General features: G+C 29.2%; 1 protein-coding gene and 1 pseudogene across 1 annotated transcript; both read left to right on the top strand.

Annotated features, from left to right (window-relative positions):
* Nucleotides 1-1,316: 1,316 nt before the first annotated feature.
* LOC125865381 (GDSL esterase/lipase At5g45960-like) lies at nt 1,317-5,969 on the top strand. Its single transcript, XM_049545574.1, has 5 exons — nt 1,317-1,668; nt 2,205-2,335; nt 3,288-3,524; nt 4,942-5,200; nt 5,766-5,969. The coding sequence occupies exons 1-5, from the start codon at nt 1,362-1,364 to the stop codon at nt 5,960-5,962; spliced, it is 1,131 nt and encodes a 376-aa protein (XP_049401531.1). The 5' UTR covers nt 1,317-1,361; the 3' UTR covers nt 5,963-5,969.
* Nucleotides 5,970-10,727: 4,758 nt separating this feature from the next.
* Nucleotides 10,728-16,918, top strand: LOC125865490 (GDSL esterase/lipase At5g45960-like; annotated as a pseudogene).
* Nucleotides 16,919-17,909: the final 991 nt, after the last annotated feature.

Raw genomic sequence — 17,909 nt, 5'->3', positions numbered from 1 at the left:
GAATTGCCATGCAAATCAATTTGAGTGTTTATTTCTACACACTCAAAACTAGAAGACATAATTATTAGCTAAAACCAAATTTAAAAAAAATGTTTACATATTACAATTCGACCGACTCGATATAAGGTCTCGACTGCGCGAAGGTGTGCCAAAAAAATTCGATAGCTTGAAACCTTTATAACAAAGTGATGGACAAGTGGAATGATTTTGATTGATATTATATTTTAACACATTCTTGGAATCTTCCACTAAAGAATTTTGTCATAACCACACAAGATATACCACGTATAAGGGGATACAATTATATTTTTTATTATAAAAAATATATATAATTAAAATACCGTGGATCGGTGCATTAAGTTCCTCTATGCGCGGAGTCCAGAGAAGCATAAGTGGATTCATGATTTGAAATTTATGAGTTCTCAATAATTTTAAATTTAAAAGTAAATTTTTTTCCATATGTGCCTAAATGAAATCAAACCACGTATAACAAATATTTCTTATATATTAATCGATTTCTCAATATAAATATAAAATATACGTAAAAATTATTCGATATCTTAGATTCGCCCCTCCAAAAAAGGATCGAACCACAAAAGCTACTTTTGAGTCAGAATAATAATGGAAAGAAAAAAAACAGTTGAAGAATTCATGAGCTACTTTTGAGATTATTTTTATGTGTTGAGAATAAATATTTTTTGTTGTATTATTAATAATGGAAGTGGACCTATATTTGATCAGTTGGAAATAAGAACGAATTTTAAAATTTGTGGTCGAAATAAAAGATCACATATTTGAAGGATAAAAATTAAACATCATTTCAAATTAGGGACACAAGTTAGAATGATCCGATTGAAATTATGTTCAATCAAACGCTGAAGTAGATTTTAAAGAGCTATTAATATTTTATAAATTTATTTTGAATCGAGATCTTTTTGCTCAGTTTTATTCCCTTATAAGGGATCAATTCCATTTTTCATCTTGAATTGGTCAAAATATGCGAAATTTCTTACTTTTCAAGAAAAAAATTAAATCCTACAACCGAGGGTCTGTGGCTAACTCATATTGCCTATCACCATTTCGCTATATCATTGATTTTTTTCATTATTGGTCATATGTATAGAATTAATTTCGGAATTAGTATCGTACGAAAAGTCATTGAAATCCTTGATAATCAAAGAGAAGGACCCTAAAAAAATTATTTTAAATTTATATAGAGGTCCACTGCTATTATTAATAGTACCTACACACACCATATATTTTTTTTCCCCATTATATATACAACACATTATAATAGACCAAAAAAACTCATACTAAATTTTTCCAACATTTTTTTCTCTCCCAATTATTATTCTTCCACAATGATTTTTCCTTGCAAGTTTATTCTCTTTTTGCCCATTCTTCTCATTATTATTTTCCAAAATAAAATTCAAGGTCGAACATTATTATTAAATAATAATAATTATTATTATTATAAAAAGTTGCAAAGGCCATTCAACAATACAGTTTCAGCTGTTTTTGTGTTCGGAGATTCCACGGTTGATTCCGGCAACAACAACTACATAAACACCATCGCAAAGTGCGATTTTCCGCCGTACGGTCGCGATTTCGCGAACCACGTTCCCACCGGAAGGTTCACTAATGGCCGTCTCGTTACAGATTACTTAGGTACGTATATACAGTCAAACATTTTTATGATAGCAACGTGTACATAGTATTATTCATGTACATATATAACACGGGGAAATACTTTCATAGAAAACGTGGTCATTATAATGAAAATGTTGTTATAGGGAAATCTGGCTAGCCGTACATTAAAATGTATTTTTTTGCTCTATCATGTCATTTAACATGTCTTATGATCTACATTTTCATTTTACATATTGATGTTTGACTTATTGAACATGAAATTTAAGAAAAAAAAAGGAATATTTTAAAATTTTGTGGTTTGAGAAAATTAATAGGATATAGTTATTTGTGTAACGATAAACATGTTATTAAGGATATAATTGAAAGTTTAAAGTAAAATTATTTTTGAAAACAGGAAGATATCGTTGTTTTTTAAGTGACACCTAAAAAGAAATCACCAACATATAGAGGTTTTAGTGTTTTTCAATGCTATCTAATCGGTATAGTATTTTTAAAAAAAAAATGTAAACTGTCAATGTATATAACTTAAATAATGTTATCAATTTTTGTAACAGCTTCGTATGTGGGAATCAAAGATTTCGTGCCACCCTATTTGGACCCAAGTCTTAGCTTGGACGAACTCATGACTGGAGTTAGTTTTGCCTCTGGTAGCTCTGGCTTTGATCCTCTTACTGCTCAATTAGTTGTACGTCTCTCTCATTTATTTATCGAAACTAGCGATATTATCAAAATATTCATTATAGTGATTCGAGATTTCGAGGAAAGGATATTAATTGACTTTTCTTAAATAAATCATTATAGACTAAGTGTAATTGTAACATAATGGTGAAAATTACAAATAATCAACTTTATAGTAATTTATTAGGTGCATTAATTAATTTAAAAGTTATTGCAATCTTGCAAAATTTATTTTAAAAGAAGAACAAGTACTCTGTTATAATTTGACACATGAGTTGCATTGATTTTTTTTCTATATAAGTAAATTATTCCCAACAACGAAACTTGTACTATCTGCATTACCTTTAATTTCAAAAATATAAAAGTATATAAGTTTATGAATCAAGAAAATGACTTCTCTATTAATCGTAAAAGTAGAAAATAAAACAAGTTCTATAAATAAAAAATCGTACGTTGATAGTCTCTTATACTAACACCCTCTAGTCATCCCTCACTCCGATCCTGATCTCAATAATATTCGTTTTTATAGTATTTATCTAAAATATTTGTAAATGCTCGAGACAATATATTTTCTGTTTACTTATAAAATATCAAAAAATAATTAAAAAAAACCCATTTATTTTTTAGAAAGCTTTCCTTTTCTAGTAATGATATAATTAGATATAGACTTAGGGTTTCATATCATGTTCCAACTTTATTTTTGTGGAAGGGTAGTCATTTAATTTTTCAAAAAAAATTAAACATAACGATTTTAATATTATCGTACGATAAACTACTTATATTAAACCAAGAAGAGAAATGGTAGGTATAACTAGATGGTAAGGTGTGAACAATCAATCATCATACCGTAAAAATTGAATAGGTTCGATCTATAGTGATTAGGCCTTTTTTTTAATCAATTGATTATTGACAAGATTGTGATTTGACATTGATTATTATTATTATTATTATTATTGCAGGATGTAATTACAATGGAAAAACAGCTGGAATATTTTAAAGAATACAAAAGAAAACTTGAAAATTCAATTGGAAAAGAAAAGACAAAATTATTAATAAGCAAAGCAGCATTTATAATAAGTGCAGGGACAAATGACTTTGTTGTAAATTATTATAACACCCCATTTAGAAGACAAAAATATTATAATGTCTCTCAATATCAACAATTCTTGATGCAAATGGTCCAACAATTTATCCAAGTAAGTATCTATCACATAGTATTAAATTATAGCCATGTGATTCTTATATAAATGTGAAAAGATATATAGGACTAATATTTTTATAACAACTGTTTCAATATTTTTCAGTTGTTATAAAAAATATATACTACAACATAATTTATTACAGACATAATATATAAACATCACCCTTAATTTGGTGTCAACTAATAACTATGACTTTTAACTTTGAGTGTGCACAAGTAGACACTTAAACTTGAATAAAATTGAACAACTAGACATATTCGTCCTACATGACACCCTACCTGACAATTTTATGTCTTACGTGACGCCCTACGTGTATTATGTCGTCATGTAGGACACGTATGTCTATTTGTTCAATTTTATACAAATTTAAGCGCTTACTTATGCATACTCAAAATTAAAAGACATATAATTATCTGCCGAAGCTAAATTAAGGGTTTGTTTATCTATTATGTCTTTATTATAATAAAATGTAAGTACTATAGAAAATGACTATCACATGATCAATGTAGTTTTTTTTTTACTTTAAGATTGTTTCAACAAAATATACCATTATATGGTGTTCTTTTTACCTATAATTATGACGTCTGTTAGGTAGATATTTTCTGATTATTATAATAAAATGGCGTTATATGTTATTATATGGAAAATTGATTCTTTTATTCATATCGGAAAAAATTATTATAGATGATTGACCGTTACAAAAAATCTGACCGTATACGTATATTTTTATATTTATACTTTGATAGAGGTGAAGTGCTTTTATAGGACTTTTGGAAATGATATAAATATATATTATAATAATTTGGAGGCAAAACATTTATGATGATTTATGAAGTGGGGAAGGGATGAGTTAGGTGTGGTAACGTAATTACTACAATTATTTGGAGACAACCAATTTTTTTTTTTTTTTTTTATATATATATATATATATATAATGAATACATATTAATTCCTCTTTAGTAACATGTTGTGCATCTCAATTAATTTTACAGAATATCTTCTATCTTTTAACGATCAAGTACATGATGATTTTGCCCACTAAATCTCAAACAAATGAGAAAAAAAATTATGTAACATCTTTTGTCTTCACTAAAATTTAAACATAAGATCTTATTATTTTCAATTTATTTCATTGATAACTGGACAACATACATGGTTCAATTAGGTGCTTGAATTTTTAAAAATAAAAAATTCTATAGGAGGTAAGAAAAAAGAGGAAAATTGGGAAGGGATTACATGACAGAGAATCGATTCTTCGCGTAATCAATCAACTGAACTACTGAAATTGCCTGCCTGAATTTCTATTAGATATGGCTTTTTAATTTTTTTTAAAAATCCAAATGGTATATGTATCAATTTAATGTGTTTGATATTAATATTTTGTAATAAAACTTTATGTTAATTGTTCTAGGGTTTGATGAACGAAGGAGCTAGAGTGATCGGCATCGCCGGAGTTCCACCTTTCGGGTGCTTACCGATAGTCATCACTATAGATTCCGGTGACGCACTTCAACCCCGTCAATGTATTGAATCGTACTCCGCCGTTGCAAGAGAGTACAACTCGCTTCTTCAACGTTTATTAAAGACTATGGAAATTCATGGCACAAAATTATTCTACGTCGATATCTATGATCCAATAAATGACATGATACAAAATCCAATTAAATATGGTGAGCAACCCAAATAATTAATTTTCCATTTTTGGAGTTTACTTAGATACACCTTAGGGTGGGCTTGATATATGTTTTATTTTTCAATTTTTATTGGTCAAAAATTTCTGAAAATCAGGTCTTTTAAATTAGAAAAATAACTTTTCTAACAAAAATAGATAAAATAAGTATCGTAAGTAGCATTTCATACTAATTGTCTTGTCACACCTCCAATTTTTCATTTGCCTCCACTCCCAACTCACTCCTACCCCTCATCCTCCTTCACCCCTCGCTTCTTATATATAAATGTTTTTGAAATAATATTCTTATGTTTATTTAGTCAACATTTTAGCAAATAAATGTAAGAAAATCATTTTATTTTAGGAAAATATATTCTAGGAATTTTTCAGGTAAAACGTTTTCTTCATATTAAATACATTTTTAAAATACAAAGAAAGTCTATCATGTAATTTAACTTGTTTTAGCAAGTTATCGACTTTAATTTTTTTAGTTATTAATTCTACTTATGGTAAACAAGATTTTATTATTTAATCTGATGGTGTAAAAATTATTTAATATTTTGTAGGATTTAGTGAAGTTACCATGGGATGTTGTGGAAGTGGACTTATTGAAGCGTCAATTCTTTGCAATCCAAAATCAATTGTATGCAATAATCCTTCAAATCATATGTTTTGGGATGCAGTCCACCCAAGTCAAGCTACTTATTACACTGTTTTCCAAGCAATACGTCCTTCTATTGATTTTGCTATCAACCAATTATAAACATCGGTGAATCAAGAACTAGAATTCAGAAAAAAGAAAAGAAAATAAAATAGCGATCGATTTTTTTTCTAGGTTTTGATGATATATTATGATGGATGTATTTGGTGGTGGAGTCAGAAATTTAAATTAAGGGATTTATGTTAAAAGATACTCCCTTCGTGTATGTATTCATTTTTTTATTTTGTACGGTGCTTAAGAAATCATAAATAAGAAGATAATTTTACTAACTCACCTCTTTAAAAACTTCTTGAGAATTTTACAAACATATGTGAACACTTTAAAAAAAATTTAATTGCAAGAGTAATATAGAAAATAATTAATTAATGTTTTCTTGATTTAGTAGATGGACAACTAATATGAGACAACTATTTTTAGTATAATGATCAACTAATATGAAACATAGGAAGTAATAATTATTAATTAAGGCGATTCAACAACTTATATATTAGATAGATAGAGAGTCTTTCCCTTCTTTCAATAATCAATTTACATAATACAAATTTAAATTAATTAAACTTTAATACTGCAGACATCACTCAAAAAAAAAAAGAGAGATTATATTCAACTTGCACAGCAATATATTCTGGATTTGCTCACAAAACCAAAGAGTAGGCATTAACATATTCAACGTGCAACACAATAAGTATAAAATATTTATTCAATTGATAATATAACTTTCATGTAATATTTTTCTTGAAACATTGTTATTCTTAGATTCGTTTATCAATTTTAACTTTAAATTATTATTATCAAAATAAACATTACTTTATAAGGAATATACCAACTTGCTCGTCTTTCTCTATTTTTGTCTATCAAGTAACAAAAATATATGGTAGGAAACGTAACTCTTAATTAATGATAAGATATGTAATATTTTAGATAAGTAATAATAATATATATGACAATGAAGTATGCTTAATTCTATGATTTTTTCCTTTATTTATTAAAATTAATATAAATTTTTATTCCTTTTGTTTTTTCTTTATAGATTTTGAATATGTTAACATTGGCTGCTGTGGAACTGGCATATTGGAATTTGCATTGATTTTTTTTCATTGTGATGAGACATGTGATGGTATAAAGTTGGAGGGAAATGGTTCCGGCTAGTTCAATGATATAAAATCGAAGTGATCAATATGGTTCCGGCTAGTGATATGATATAAAATCGAAGGAAAATGGTTCCGGCTAGTAATATAATATAAAGTTGAAGGGAAATAGTTTCGGCTAGTGATAATGGTGTTGAAGGGAAATGGTTCCTTCAAGAGTTTGACTATTGTAATTTGATGCATTTGATACTTCAGACTAATCTACTTGATAATTGTGACTGATCTATTTGATACTTGTGATTTGATAAATATTGTATTGTTGGTGGGCTATATGTTGTTGTGTTCACTACAACAAATATGATAATATATAACTAGGTTTATAATTACAGAAATCCCTCAAACGGATATGATAGTTGAAAAAGTGGGGCCAACGCGTGTTGAACAAAACTTTAAACCTATCTGGTTTATATTGCCACATAGGTCGAAAAATGATAAAAAATTAATTAAAAAATAAGTTCGAGGGGAGGGAGGGGGTAATAGGACCTTAGTAAAGGTTAGGTGTGTCTCAGGGATTTTGGGCATAGGCTGGGGGGTACTTATGCATTTTCTCAAAATTTAATTATTTTTTAACATATGCAATTATATATAGAGAGCCTTTCGGTAATTGATTTACATAATACGAATTTAAATTAATTAAACTTTAATACAGACATCACTCCAAAAAAAAGAGAGATTATATTCAACTTGCACAACAATATATGAAGGATTTGCTCACAAAACCAAAGAGTAGGCATTAACATATTCAACGTGCAACACAATAAGTATAAAATATTTTTCAATTGATAATATAACTTTCATGTAATTTTTTTCTTGAAACATTGTTATTCTTAGATTCGTTTATCAATTTTAACTTTAAATTATTATTATCAAAATAAACATTACTTTATAAGGAATATACCAACTTGCTCGCCTCTCTCTCTATTTTTGTGTATCTGATAACAAAAATATATGGTAGAAAACTCTTAATTAATGATAAGATACGTAATATTTTAGAAGTATAAATAATAATAATATATATGACAGTGAAGTATGCCTAATTATATGGGTTTTTCCTTTATTTATTAAAACTAATATAAATTTTTATTCCTTTTGTTTTTTGGGATAAAGGTATGAAAAATACTTCAGCTTTGGTCGAATTTGTTGTTGCGATACTAAACTTTCATGAGGATCTATTACCTCCCTAGACTATTTAATTCAGTATTTTAAACATATATATTTGCCCACGTGGACTTAAAAAATAATGCAAAATTATAAATAGTAATGTGTCCACGTGGGCACATATATACCTTTAAAATACACAATTAAATAGTTCAAGGGGTAAAAAATATGGTATTAAATAGTCTAATCCAACCAAAGTTGATGTATTTTTCAGACCCTTATCCCTTGTTTTTTCTTTATAGATTTTGAATATGTTAACATTGGCTGTTGTGGAACTGGCTTATTGGAATTTGCATTGATTTTTTTGCATCGTGATGAGACATGTGATGATATAAAGCTGAAGGGAAATGGTCCCAGCTAGTTCAATGATATAAAATCGAAGGGAATGGTTCTGATTAGTGATATGATATAAAGTCGAAGGAAAATGGTTCCGGCTAGTAATATAATAAAAAGCCGAAGGGAAATAGTTCCGGTTAGTGATAAAGGTGTTGAAGGAAAATGGTTCCGATAAGAGTTTGACTATTGTGATTTGATGCATTTGATACTTCAGACTGATCTACTTGATAATTGTGACTGATCTATTTGATACTTGTGATTGACATATTTGATATTTGTCGGTTGTTGAATTGTAATTGTCGGACTATGATTGTTAAGCCTTGTGAACCGTGTATTGTATAAACTGTTAGGTTATGCTGATTTTTGTGCAGGTTGGAGTTTGAGGAGGTTCGATTGGAATAAATGGAGTACTCATTTTCTATCTTATATATCTAATTAAGTCTTGTCGAAGGACTTTGAGAAATAATTGTTTGTCATCCTGGTGGGCCCTCTTCTTCCTTTATGTTTATGTTTTGTCCCTAATTACTTATCCACTTTTGAATTGACACACTTATTAAGAAAACAATAATTGATATAGTGAGTTTACCATTTACCCCTATTAATTATGAAGTGGAGAATTAAAAATTTAAGATTTTCAAGAAGTTCTACATTTTTCAAAGTAATAAATTGAGGGTATAATAGAGAAAATGTTTTTGTCCTTTCTTGATTTGTCAAATGGACAAGTAAATAGGGACAACTAAAAAAAAGTGGACAAGTCATTAGGGACAGAGAGAGTAATAGATTAGTGACTTGTACACGTGACAATCAGGTTGTAGGGTTATATTAGAATAACTAAGTTTTCCGCGCTTATATTATTCTTGTCTTACTTTTCACTTTTTTTCGTTTTGTTGGTTTTTAAGAATTGAAAATTCGACGAGAGGGAGTTGCTCGGATGGTAAGCACCCCTCACTTCCAACCTGAAGGTTGCGAGTTCGAGTCACCAAGGGAACAAAAGGGTTGGGGGCTCCTAGGGAAGGTAAAAAAAAAAGAATTGAAAATTCGAAAGTAAAAGTATAAGCTTTCTACTTTGCTAAGGTAGTTCTATATATGTACCAATATACATTGGCCCTTTAGTGACATTGATTTGCACTTCACTAAATTCTTAAATTTCTTGCCTGCATGCACTTTCTTTCTTAGGAAGTTGTTATTGTTAACAACATGATTTTCGCAAATAACTACTATAATAAATTTAATTATCCTTCATAGCTATATTTTACATATTTACGGGCTGTAGTTATTGTTTAAGTTGTCTCGTTTATATAATTCGTGGGTACATTTGTATAATTGAGCTATTTTTGTATAAATTCGAAATAACGAATTTATACAAAAACAAACATCTGAACTTTAAATAATTATAAAAATTATATTATACAAAAGTTATACAAATTATATTATACAAATTTCAAATTATACAAACGTGCGACTGATACAAACTCGAAACTCTAGCACACGTAATTATCACTGAATTTTGATCGCGAGTGGTAATTAACTAAAACTGTAGCTATGATGACTAATTAACTAATGAATATTTGCTTAATCATATAATTTCCCCATTTTTAAATTTTGAGTTCATGTGAATCGGTAACAAAGTTATTATATCTGTCTTGCTCATATAATAAGGCAAAAACTTATTTGTTAGAATTGTATTTATATTTTTATTTGATGTTTATTCTTCTAATACTTTCATTCGTTGCAAAATTATTAGGATTAGTAGTTAACTTTAATAATTACTAAAATTTTCTAATAATTTTTTTCAATTGACAATATAGCTAATCTAATTCATTTAATTTTTTGAGACATTGTTAATCTTAGATATTTTATCAATTTCAACTTCAAAAACACTTTTTTGTAACAATTGTTATAATAATAACATTATTCTATAAATAATATACGCACTTGATAAGAAATTGAATCTTTTTATCTGATTTAGTATATCGATTGAAGGATTAATTATCTTCTAACTAACCATATATATAATTTCTCTTACCACTTTTTTATTTTTGATCAAAATATGTTTAAATCATCAATATCAGAATGACTATTATGTCTTGATCTACCTCTCCAGTCTCCACCTATATATATAACACCTTATGAAGTCTACCATTCATTATCCATATCTAATCAAAATGCATTTTTCATATTCTTATATTTTTCTTTTACATCTTCTTGTGCTAATATTCTTCATATTGAAAGCTCATGCTCAAAAACATAATAGTTTAGTTTCTACTATTCTTGTTTTTGGAGACTCAACAGCTGATCCTGGAAACAATAATCACATATTAACTCCTATTAAGAGTAATTTCAAACCCTATGGAAGAGAATTTCCCAACCATATTTCAACAGGAAGGTTTACTAATGGGAAGCTTATTTATGATTTCATTGGTAATTTTTCTACAAATACTTTTATTAGTTAGTTTGAAATGACACATAAACATGTTGCACAAAAGGAGGGTCTAGGGTGGATTTTGCATGTAGGTTCGACTGAATCCATTAATTTCAGTTCGAGCTATGTTTGAAACGTATTAATTATTATAGATATAATTAAAAAAAAGTGTGTTTCATCTAATAACTTAAACTTCTAGACGAGATGGTCACATAGTCTGAGGCAGATTCAGAATTTATGCTTTAGGAGGTTGTTTCGTATATGCTGGACAAGCGTATATAAGTTTGGGATAAAAATTTAGCTAAGGTGAAGGGTATTTGTATAAACAAACAACTTCTTCCTAGATTATGCGATGCATGCTATAATTTTTATAGAACAAACTAAACGATCAATAAGAAATAATACTAGGAATAATCTTAGCATAAGTATATAATTAATCCTATCATAACTCATCTTCAAACTAAAAAAACCCGTGTTCAACTTTTAAGATTCTTAATATTGAATTTATTTTAATTCTTAAACTATGGGTTAATGAAGACCTAATATATATTGGTGATTTTAATGCAGCTAAGCATGTTGGTGTCAAAGAATATGTGCCTCCATATTTAGATCAAAGTTTAAGTATTGAAGAGCTCATGACTGGAGTTAGTTTTGCTTCTGCTGGAACTGGAATTGACCCCCTCACAGCATAACTCTCTGTATGCTATCTCATACCCCCCCCACCCCCCCTCTAACCCTACAATTGTGTCCTAGATATGAATATAATGTATGTTACATTTGTCCTCCAAGAAAAGAACTGCGGGAGGAACAACTACTTAAGGCTTAAAATGACATAAAAAAAGTGGAATCTCACGCAAACAACAAGGGAGGTGGTTAACCGGTGCTTATAGAACTATCTGTGATGCAGAAGTAAGTGTACCCTAAGGCTCTCCTCTCGCCCACTTTTTTAGCCAACACCATCAACCCCATTTTTCATTGGGTCAAAGGCAATAGTATAATATTATCTTTTTTGAACTAAGTTTGTTTGATTACCCCTTAGGACCTGAATATCATTAAGAATATCCAACATCTCATAAGTATATTATATTTGTCCAAAACTTGCATAATTACATATATATTGGTAGGGGTGTGCATTCGGTTTTTCAGTTTGGTTTTTCACTATTCGGTTTGGATTTTTCGGTTTTTGGTTTGTAAAAGTGTAACCCAATCCGCTCCAAAATAAATTTGGTTTGGTTTGGTTTTCCTTTATTCGGTTCGGCTTTTTTCGGTTTGGATATTCGGTTATGTCAATAATTAATAACATAACCAAAGTAATAATATTGATTCTCTTAAATATACTTTATGTTGGGAAAGACAAGACACTAACAAGAATGTCAGACAGGATAGCAGCGGAATAATACCCAAATCTAAACTTTCCCTTTCAATTTGAACCAATAGAGGACAAACCAAATCAAGCAATTGAAGAATGGACAGCAAGTATATCAATCAAACTAAAGCAACAAGATAAGAATAACCCAATCACACAAGACACAATGATTTACGTGGAAAACCCTTCGATGTGAAGAGTAAAAAACCACAGGACCAAAAGCTCCACTATAAACACCAAGAGTTACAAAATTGTTCTCCAAAATTGGCCACAAAACAAGTGCCAAACAACGAGCAACAACAAATCAAGATTACACCAAAACTAGAGAATTAAAGAAGAGATTTCACCCAAAACGCGCTACTGTTCACGCCCCAAAATCAGAAGCTACAGACCTCCAAATCCGATCTCCACCATTGAATTGCAAGAACCAGATGCTGAGAACTGCCAGTTCAAATTTGAGCACGATCCAACGGTTAACGAAGCGGCAAACTCTGTCTGAAGCGGACTGCCTGAGCAGAAAATTTCCAGAAGCAAAAACGAGATTTTTTCTCTTTTTTCTCTCAATCTCTAAAACGAAACTCTCTTGATTTTTCTCTCTTGTGTTTCTAAAAATAAGACCAAATAAGCCTTATATATGCCACATAATATTTTGGGTTATGGGCTAAAGTGGGCTAGTTCTAATAAGACTTTTATTTATCCACATAGGAAGGGAAAAAAGATCCTAAACCCAACACTTTATAATATAAATCATAAGTAAAACTTAAAACACAATACTTATAATTATACCTATTATAGATGCTCAAATATAAAATATAAACGTAATCATGATGAAAGACAATAACCAAAAAGGGACAAAAGTGGTTAACTCCAACTTAATTCTAAACCTATACATTTATTTATATATATATATATATATATATATATATAATTTGGTTTTTTTCTCGGTTTTTTTGTTTTTATTTTTTAAAATCCAAAACCAATCCGAAAAATAAAAAAACCAATCCAAATAAAAATTCGGTTTGATTTGATTTGGTTATTCAGTTTAATCCGAATAGTGCACACCCTATATATTGAGATAAAACAACTCAAAAGTATTTTTAATATGGTGTAATATTATTTTCGTCTTTGAATTAAGAGTATCCAACAGTACCTTATAGTATATCGTTGACTAATGAGTAATTTCTGAACAAGAAATATCAATACAGTATATATATATATATACTGATTTAGTATCAGTTAAGCAAAATTATCAGCCTTAATGATACCAATACAATATATGATATTGATTTAGTATCAGTTAAGCGAAAATTATAAGCCTTAATGACGCGGTGGGGGGGGGGGGGTGGTATAGACTGTAATTATTTATGAAATAATGGGTATTTCTTGAATTACTTTGGATTTGAATATGAACTTGTAACTATTTGGATTATATGGCCCATTTAAATAATTTTTCCTTTTTTTGGGTTCAAGATTTGTTCTATATTATAAATTTGTATTCTCAACAATGATTAATCCCCCACCCCCTTCCCCCCCTCTTTATTTGTGGGAATTTCAGAATGTGATCTCATTGTCAAAGCAAGTAGAATACTTCAAGGAGTATCAAGAGAAAATGGAGGCAGCTATTGGGAAAGAGCAAACAAAAAAATTGATAAAAGAAGCATTGTTCATTATTAGTATAGGCTCAAATGACTTTATTGCAAATTACAAGTTATATCCATTTCGTAGTCAAAACTACACAGTCTCAGCCTAAATTGACTTCTTGTTACAACATGTTCACAACTTCCTAAAGGTTTGTCTGACTAATTTAAGTTGTAGATGTTGACAATATAAAATTTTCGTATTATATACTTAGTTTAATTAATTAATTAAATGGAACGTTATAGTAAGTACTCATAAAAAAAATTATGAGTTGGGTTTAAATAGAAAAGTTATAATAATGAATTGAATGATCCCTTATTGGATCAGGACGATATCCCACGACTCTTATATGATCTGGATAATTTTTAATTATTCTCTTTTTGAGTTAGCTTTTAGGTGTGAGTTAAGCTGATTGAGATTGAATCTGACATGGTTTTATACTATAGTCAGGCCCAAGAAATCGGACAGTTGCGGGGGTGTGGAAATACCCCGATCTATAAATATGCACACACTGGACCGGATAGTGAAAATTCAGATAAAGAATGTCTGGATCCAGGCGTAAATGGGGTTGGGGTGATGAATGGAATATCCCACATCGAATCTAATGAATCTTGGACTACTTCTAAAGCTTAAACAATCTTTCTCTCTTTAAGCTAATTTTTAAGGTGTGAATTAGGTCTAAGATCAAATTTGATAGATCTTTTCAAGGATTCATACATTATAAATCTATTTGAAATTCTTTGTTGGTGATTTGCCTATGAAATATTGAGGAAAATTTTGATTCCACCACTTTCGTAAGACTTATTTATCTTCAGTTAATGATGGTGAAAACCAACGTTATAATAAGTAGTGTGGTAAAATAAATAGTTATATATAAGTAGTCTAGCTCGATCCAAATAATAATGACCCAATGTCTTTTTTGGTTGGACCAATTCAACTACTAATATCCTACAAATCTTCTTTTTTTTAATCTAACTTTAATTAATTATTTGAACTTAATTTTATGCAGGAATTATTAGATCAAGGAGCTAGGAAAATTGCAATGGCAGGTCTACCACCATTGGGTTGTTTACCAAGTGTCATCACACTTAACTCAAATGATACATTTTCAAAGAGAGATTGCATTGATTCCTTCTCTTCCATTGCTAGAGACTACAATCCCAAGCTCCAAAACAAGTTAAATGGCATGCAAAATAGCTTTGCAAATTTGGGTTCTAGAATTGTTTATTTGGAAGCCTATAAACCTTTTATGGACATAATTCAATACAAGAAATTATACGGTGAGTACGTAATTGTGATTTGTATTCTATATTTTCAAAGAGTTATAAGTTTTTTATATGACTATTAGAAGTGTTTATGCAATTAGATTGTTTAAAAATGACGGTAGATAAAATGATAATAATGACCCCTTAGGTTATTTCAAAGTGATAGTAATGATCAGTTAGGTTAGTTCAAAATGATCCATATTTTAATAACATCTTGGTCCATTAAGTTTGGTCAAAAATAAGTATTTTCTATTTTTGTCAAATATTTAAGAGAAAACACATAGAAACCTCCTAAATTTGACAGGATAATTTCCTTTAGCAGTTAAACTAAACAGGTGTTTAACTACCTCCTTATACATAACGGAAACTTTGACAAGAAAACATGAGCTCACATGTTGGAAGTGTAGCCATTTTCTCTAATAAATACCGTTGTCGCGGGCTAATTTTGCTATAAAATTTCTGTTTATATTTGAAAAATCATTATTAATGCTTTGGAGTTTGTTAAGCGGTTCTTCATGTCAAAATTCGTGCCTTCTCGGCATAAATATTTAAAAAGAGAAAAATATTCAATTTTGACAAAATTAAAGGATGTCTAGAGTTGTTTAAGAACTTTAGGGGACCATTGTGAACTTACCCAAAACATAAGGGACAATTTTTTAAAATTATTCTTAATGATGTATGTGAAGTCCTTCAACATATCATGTTCTCTGTATAGAAATATATTTAGAATAATACTTTTCATTTACTTACTAAACACAATATATATATATACATAGTATCTAAATGGATTTGCATGTATTTGAGATACATGACAAATCTCGATCGCTTCCCTCTCTTCTCTCCTATCCCTCTCGCTACTCTCCTAGGCCTTTTTGTGCAATAAACCCCTCCGGCCGAAGACTGNCTTACCCAAAACATAAGGGACAATTTTTTAAAATTATTCTTAATGATGTATGTGAAGTCCTTCAACATATCATGTTCTCTGTATATAAATATATTTAGAATAATACTTTTCATTTACTTACTAAACACAATATATATATATATAGTATCTAAATGGATTTGCATGTATTTGAGATACATGACAAATCTCGATCGCCTCCCTCTCCTCTTTTCTATCCCTCTCGCTACTCTCCTATGTATATGGACTATGGTATCTCATATGCATGTGAATCACAGCAGATACATACAGATACATGTATTTAATTTAGTGTAATTCGCATGTATTGAGATACAAAACGAATCTCACTTGCCTCCCTCTCTAACTCGCTCGCCTCTCTCCCTATTTTTGTATATCTGGTAACAAAAATATATGATAGAAAATTCTTAATTAGTGGTAAGATGCACAATATTTTAGAAGTATAAGTAATAATAGTATATATGACAGTGAAATATAACTAATTATATAGGTTTTTTCCTTTATTTATTAAAACTAATATAAATTTTTATTATTTTTGTTTTTTCTTTATAGGTTTTGAATTTGTTAATATTGGCTGCTGTGGAACTGGCTTAATTGAATTTGGACTTACATGCAACCACATGTCAAATATTTGCCCAAATGCATCAAAGTATTATTGGTGGGATTCAGTCCATCCAACTGAGAAGGCATATTATCTTATTTCTAAAGCACTTTTTCCAACTATTGATTCCATTATCAAGAACTAATAATAATACTTTGTATAAAAAATAATTTAATAATTTTGGTGCGATAAAATAAAAATAAAATGATCATCTATGAAATCAAGTCAGTTATCGATCACGTGTTATATGAAAATTCAAATATGCACGATGACATGAAAGGACAACTTTACTACAATATATGAAATGTTCTCACGTTAGCATAATCGCGTTAATTTTCATGTCTCACACTTATAGCATGATCACAATGCACATTTTCCTCCGCGATTGCACAAATATGTACAAATATCTGCGTTCGTCAAATTGACTCATTTTGAAACATGAAAAATTCAAAATGAGAGATTGAATTATTACACGTATAACAATAACAACATACTCAGTGAGATTAAATTATATATTATACTTAGTTTGATAAATATGATTGTGTGGGTGTATGAATGTATATGTGTCAAATTAAGGTTCATAGAAAGTTGACTAAAAACTCCTATACAAAAAATTAGAACGCAGGTTATTAGGTTACACCTATTTTTTTTTCTATTTATGAACCATGCACATTCATAAATAGCCGTTTGGTGATCAAAACGAGTATAAATTATGAGACAAGTTAATAATAATTGTATTGACACTTACACCAAACTCTAAGAAATTAATTAATTAGGGATAGTGGTTGAGAAAACTTTAAACAACATTGGAAGTGTTTGGTCCATCAAACAATTACAAGAACAAAAGCAACATCGATCATCACAACAAAAATAATTTTTAGCGGTAATAAATATCATATTAATAAAGAATGTTAAAGTCTGTATTAACATTAATTAATTTTATTGGTTCCAGTGTCGATATAGACTCTAGGAGCGTTTACAAAGAGTATTAGTTACCTCTAAAAAAATAAATTTAACGGCTATTAAGCTTTTGTTGTTAATTGGTTGTCTCTAAAATCAATTTTATAATGTCATGCAATATATATAACTCCTTGTTATAATAAAGTCACCAAAAGCCATAAGATTGAAGCTTTAAA

Source organism: Solanum stenotomum, chromosome 5, assembly GCF_019186545.1.
Source record: "Solanum stenotomum isolate F172 chromosome 5, ASM1918654v1, whole genome shotgun sequence".
NCBI classification, from domain to species: Eukaryota; Viridiplantae; Streptophyta; class Magnoliopsida; order Solanales; family Solanaceae; genus Solanum; species Solanum stenotomum.
Note: the sequence above shows the minus strand (reverse complement) of the source record. Positions and strands in the feature narration are given on the sequence as shown.